This window comes from Haliotis rubra, unplaced genomic scaffold, assembly GCF_003918875.1.
Source record: "Haliotis rubra isolate DU_JTF1 unplaced genomic scaffold, ASM391887v1 Scf614, whole genome shotgun sequence".
NCBI classification, from domain to species: Eukaryota; Metazoa; Mollusca; class Gastropoda; order Lepetellida; family Haliotidae; genus Haliotis; species Haliotis rubra.
In genome coordinates, this window is record NW_025767318.1 from 52089 (window position 1) to 58088 (window position 6000).

A 6000-nucleotide genomic window follows, 5' to 3' on the forward strand; every position below is an offset into this window, starting at 1 on the left:
TATGAATCTCAATAATCTCTTGTTGTATCTATGAATCTCAATAATCTATGTTGTATCTATGAATCTCTGTGTTGTATCTATGAATCTCTCTGTGTTGTATCTATGAATCTCTGTGTTGTATCTATGAATCTCAATAATCTCTATGTAGCATCTATGAATCTCTGTGTTGTATCTATGAATCTCTGTGTTGTATCTATGAAAATCTCAATAATCTCTGTGTTGTATCTATGAATCTCTGTTGTATCTATGAATCTCAATAATCTCTATGTTGCATCTATGAATTTCTGTGTTGTATCTATGAATCTTAATAATCTCTGTGTTGTCTCTATATCCCATGAATCTCTATGTTGTATCTATGATTCTCAATAATCTCTGTGTTGTATCTATGACAAATCTCAATAATCTCTGTGTTGTATCTATGAATCTCAATAATCTCTATGTTGTATCTATGAATCTCTGTGTTGTATCTATGAATCTCAATAATCTCTATGTTGTATCTATGAATCTCTGTGTTGTATCTATGAATCTCAATAATCTCTGTGCATCTATGAATCTCTGTATCTATGAATCTCTGTCTGTATCTATGAAAAATATAAATAATCTCTGTGTTGTATCTATGAATCTCAATCTCTGTGGTGTATCTATGAATCTCTGCGGTGGATCTATGAAAAATCTCAACAATCTCTGTGTTGTATCTGGAATTCTGTGTTGTATCCTCACTAATCATGATTTCTATGTGTAATTTCGTCTTTAACGGCTCCTCACTGTCAGATTTTACGTGTAATTTTAACAAAATCATTTCATTTCAAAGCCCAAACTGCTTTGCATTTTGATGCATATATTAAACCATCGTCTCATAGTCAGGGTGAGTGAGTGAGTGTTCTGTGAAACAATGACATGGTGCTGTCAAACCTACAAAAATCACCAGTGCAAATTTAGGATTGTAACCCGCAATCATAAATCGTTGACAGGACAAGGAGATCAGAATATTGATTAAGTTATTGACTTCAACGATAACACGCGTTACATAAACGTTATGGGATTTTTAATCCATTCCAATTTCCAACGTGTATTTTCGATACAATATATTGTCAAAGTGGAAAAAATATTGAAATTGTTTGGCAATAACCGTCAAAAAATCTGAATGTGACAAAGAAAATATCGTTTAAAATTCAAGGTGACTGGAGTAAACAATTGCTATATCCTTTCGACAAAACATCCACAGCAATCGATATGACGTTTCGTTCGAGCGAAACACAACCTTTACCCAGCTGTTACAAGCACACGATCTGTTAGCGTGTGGATACTGCGTGAGCATGAGGTGAATAGCTCAGTTGGTATACACTGTGCAGGAATAAATGTTAAAGGTGACTTATGGCACAGCTATTGACACAAATAACGGGGATGAGTGATATGATATGTAGTTTGCTGCATACTGCACGACAAGTATCTTCGGATACTGCTGAGGTGAGGTGAGGTGAAATTGTTTTTCGTCGTGCTCGTGATATTTGCTCATATGACGTGCGGCTGCGTGTATGTGTACGGCTAGTCCAGACTTAAGCTGGTTTTGTAGTGCTAGCCCACTGAGATACCATGCCGCAGTGAAGCATGAATACCCCACTCAGACACATTATACTGACTCCGAGCCGACCAGTCCTTGTTGTACCCATTAATGCCGAGCGCCAGGCAGGGACCAACAAGTACCATATTTTAACGTCTTTTGGTATGACGCGGTCGGGGATCGAACCCGCGACCTTCCGCTATTAGCGTTGAAGGGTTATAGACGTAACGAGTTCAGATGTCACGATTCACCAATACATCGATGTATTGACAACATGCTCTATCTTTACGATACGTGATACACTCTTACCTGTATCGATTACTATTTTCAGACCGTATTGTTTAACTCATGGACCCGTTCATTCAGTATATTTAGTTTCGGTTGAACATATTAGCGTATTTCGAGAATAGGGAATGAGCTATTGTATATAACAATGGAAAATATTTTATGTTGTCAATCTGACACAAAAAGATGAAATGGGACAATGAAATGTTTACCAAATATGTAGAACCGGATATTTAGGAAGTTGTAATCATTGTTTGTGTCCCATGAAATCCAAATATTTACGCAAATTTAACTCGAATTATTTATCGTGATGCATCTCGTATCGTGAACAAAGCATGGCGAGCGCGGAGGTTGTCGTCGAGAAAGATAGAACGTACTCCAAACACAAATTTGTTGACATGCTTATTGCATAAACTCTACCAGAGTAAGATCACGGGGAATATGTTTTAGTGAAATAGAAACAAACTATTTACAACGAAATCGACAGAATTGAATGTGACGAGTTCTTTAGGATATGTGCGTTGTTACATATTTGTCTTATCTATATCATTTGATATTGCTAATACTGAGGCCTAAGACAAAGTACAAACAAAGCCTTCAGATAAATAGTGTTTAGAAATATATTTGATTTACACTGAAATAATAGAGCTAAACGTTCCGTCGCAATAGTTACTCATCACGGCCACAGCGATAAAGCTACAAACGAGCTTATACTAGTGTCTTTGAACGGCATTTAGAGGTGATACACATATTGCCTACAATTTAACGTGTAGAATTGATTTAACTTCTTTATCTGAGGAACACGATAATGAATGACGATGAAGGAGTGTCGGAAACGTCGTGTTTCTAAAATAAAGAAGTTGACATTCATAAATTCGCGCCTTTAACTTGAGACTAAATATATTGTCGACCAGCAATATATTGAGCATCTTTTTGTCAAAGTTAACGAGCTGACAGACGCCGTGTGGATGCCGAACACCTTAAGAGACGAAATAAATTAAATGTCCTTATATTTCCAATATATTTCATATGGTTTGATTAAGCATTAATGTCTGTATATGAAAGAGTGAGGGAGTGAGTATGGTTTTACGCCGCTTTTAGCAAATTCCAGCAATATCACGACGGGAGACACAAGAAATGGGCTTCACACATTGTACCCAGTATATGAAAGAAAATATACTCATGCCAATAATGGTTGTCACCCCCCTCCCCACACACACCTCACACCCCCCCCACACCCTCTCCAATTAAAAAAGCTGAAGGGGTGACAACCATTATTGGCATGAGTATACAATGACACGCAACTCACTGATTTGGCTTGTGTCTCTCACAGTTGCCAGTCACATCTCTTGTCTTTCAAACGTCCGCCAAACGTTTGAAACTGTGCAATGAATACATGACATGTTTTATGGATAAAGTCTTTTTATTCTGACACCGGTGCCAATTCTTTGTAACGAATAAAAAGAGGTTGTTATGCATAAAACGTGTCATGTATTCATGTTCGTCTAATTTGTAAATGCCTTTCAAGAACTGTACTGTGAAATTGTTTTATTTCTAACGTTTGAAATAAGGTTTGAAATTAATGAACTATCCAAGTTATTCCAGATGGTAAATGTACGACTGTACATGAACAGGACCCATTTTTATGGATAGACAGCTTCTTCGTTGCAATGGATGCCACTCAAAGAAGTTACACCAAAACATTTAGGAGAGTGTCGCTAGCCCCTTGGTCACACGACAGTCCTTCCTCGATATGGGTCGGGACACTGATGTAATGTGTGCATTTCTACCACGTTTCCATACTCGGTATACATGTAAATATAGCTAAATGATTTGAATTACTCGGAAGCGAGTGCATTTACATGGATATCAAAACTATAGTCTATACTTCGAACGTCAATAAATTGTTTTTCTCGTGCCGTGTAACGTTTACCTTTTAAATAAAATATTGCTCTGGTTATTTGTCAAAAGGCGAAAGACAACGCGTTGATCAATATTTGAGTAATATTGTTGCATGTATTTGTTGTGTACTAAGTATTATATATACTGTACCTTGTACATTTTGGCGTACAGACACGATTATTCTACGTTGTGTTATGGTGCGGCATGTCTCTGCCTATACTCCTCGTAAGGATGGGAAAGCTCGGTGCGCCTAGTGGCTGCAAGAGTTGTATGATCCCCAAGGAGTTGAGATTGATATTACGATGTGCCGTTTGAGATTGACACCCTATGATCGACAAAAATACCAGCGCCTTGAGCATATACTAGTTACGTAAATACGCGCTCTATACATAGGCTGATCCAGGAATATTCAAATATGGGGTGAGTGGGGGTGTATGTTCAGGGTGTCTGACCCCCTGTATCCCCTCACAGCAAAACAGCAATTTCTATGTGGTATTTTTAAAAGGGGGGGAAGAGGCGGTCGACCCCATGAAGAGTCCCCATAATAACAATATACTCGACGATCCTGTGTAGTACACCTGCTTTGTCTTCCTGTAAATAACCTGTGACACAACTGTGATTGTTTAGAGTTGTTACCGTCAAACCAGGCTGGGAATACAACCACTCAAGCATTAAGACTGTCGTAAATCTATGTTCAAGTATGGGATAGGGACACGACCGATTCGTGGCACAGGATCCATAACGGAATGGAGGTAATTACCTATACAATACACTTGACCCCGCGTCCCAAAATATCAAAGAAATTATTGCATTCTAAATACACCGAGCGACATATAGAGGAAAGTGAAATAGTCAAGAAACACGGAATCATCTATTAATACTAACGAATCCTAACTCACTAACAAGTGCTTATCAAGAATGTATCACTGAAGAGGGATTACAACAAACGTCGTTTTAAGCTCTAAATGTGTTGGTACCTTCTTGCAGTGTGAAATTGTGAAATACAGCATTCTTCTATTGAAACTACACTAATGGTGAACATAAGAAATCCCTCTCTCTCTCTCTCACTCACTCACTCTCTCTCTCTCTCTCTCTCTCTCTCTCTCTCTGTGAAATTGTGAAACATAGCATTCTTTTATTGAGATTACACTAATGGTGAACTTAAGAAATACCTCTCTCTCTCTCTCTCTCTCTCTCTCTCTCTCTCTCTCTCTCTCTCTCTCTCTCTCTCTCTCTCTCTCTCTCTCTCTCTCTCTCTCTCTCTCTCTCTCTCTCTCTCTCTCTCTCTCTCTCTCTCTCTCTCTCTCTCTGTGTGTGTGAAGTTAATGTAAGATGTAGCTCAGTGTGGACGAGAGATAGCTCACTTACCTGTTATCTTGTGCTCATCGTATATCGTCTCCTTGGAAAAATACCAGATGTACGTTTCAGCCCATGCACGTCATTACTACCGACAAAGTAGAAAGATCAAGTTTCGCAAGTCTTCCCGATCAGTCGACTTGAGCTAACTGGAAAGGCGAGGTCGTTCGATTGCCAATGTATTCCTTGTGGTTATGCTGTGGGGCGTTTTCAACGTACTGTACATTCCCTCCCAAATCTGGAGTTCCTTTTCTGTTCGTTTAAAGCTATTCACGATCTTCTATTGCAATGCCATTGCAATCGCAAAGACCATGGCCTATTTCTGTATAATCATTTAACTTTTTTCAACACGAGGGAAGGTCGTGTAGCCTAGAAATGATATCGGAGGCGTCAAGGTTGCGTCTTTTCCTTTCTGTATTGTCCACTATCCGTCGTCGCTCACCCTACCCTTCTCTTTCTATCTATCTTCCTTCCCCCACCCTTCTTCCTCTGTCCCTGGAGCAGTGGGGTAGCCTAGGGGTTAAAGCGTTCGCTTGTCACGCCGATGACCCGGGTTCGAATCCCCACATGGGTACAATGTGTGAAGCCCATTTCTGGTGTTCCCCACCGTGATGTAGATGGAATATTGCTAAAAGCGGCGTAAAACAAAACTCAGTCAATCAGTAGTGTCATTATATTTAACTCTTCCAACAAACATTGTATTCTAACCTTTTAAAAACTCTTGACGTTTTTAAGTTTAGATTTAGTTTAATCACAGCGGTAACAGAGAGAAAAATCCGAAACCACGACTGGAAAATGAGAGGCCTAAGCTGACATGCCCCGACATATCTGTAAAACTAGTAGGTCAAACGGTTATCGTTCCGCGCGCATTTTGATCAAAAACTGGATTTGAAGGG

The 6000-nt window shown here is 39.1% G+C and overlaps 1 protein-coding gene across 1 annotated transcript in view; it reads right to left on the reverse strand.

Annotated features, from left to right (window-relative positions):
• Window positions 1-5153, reverse strand: part of LOC124255977 (alpha-1,3-mannosyl-glycoprotein 4-beta-N-acetylglucosaminyltransferase C-like) — a gene marked incomplete at its 5' end in the record, with an annotated part of 36920 nt that extends 31767 nt beyond the window's left edge. Inside the window, one exon of the mRNA XM_046689928.1 lies at window positions 5117-5153. Within this exon, the coding sequence (XP_046545884.1) occupies window positions 5117-5153 (37 nt within the window). The remainder of the gene's footprint in view (window positions 1-5116) is intronic.
• Between the last annotated feature and the right edge of the window lie 847 nt (window positions 5154-6000).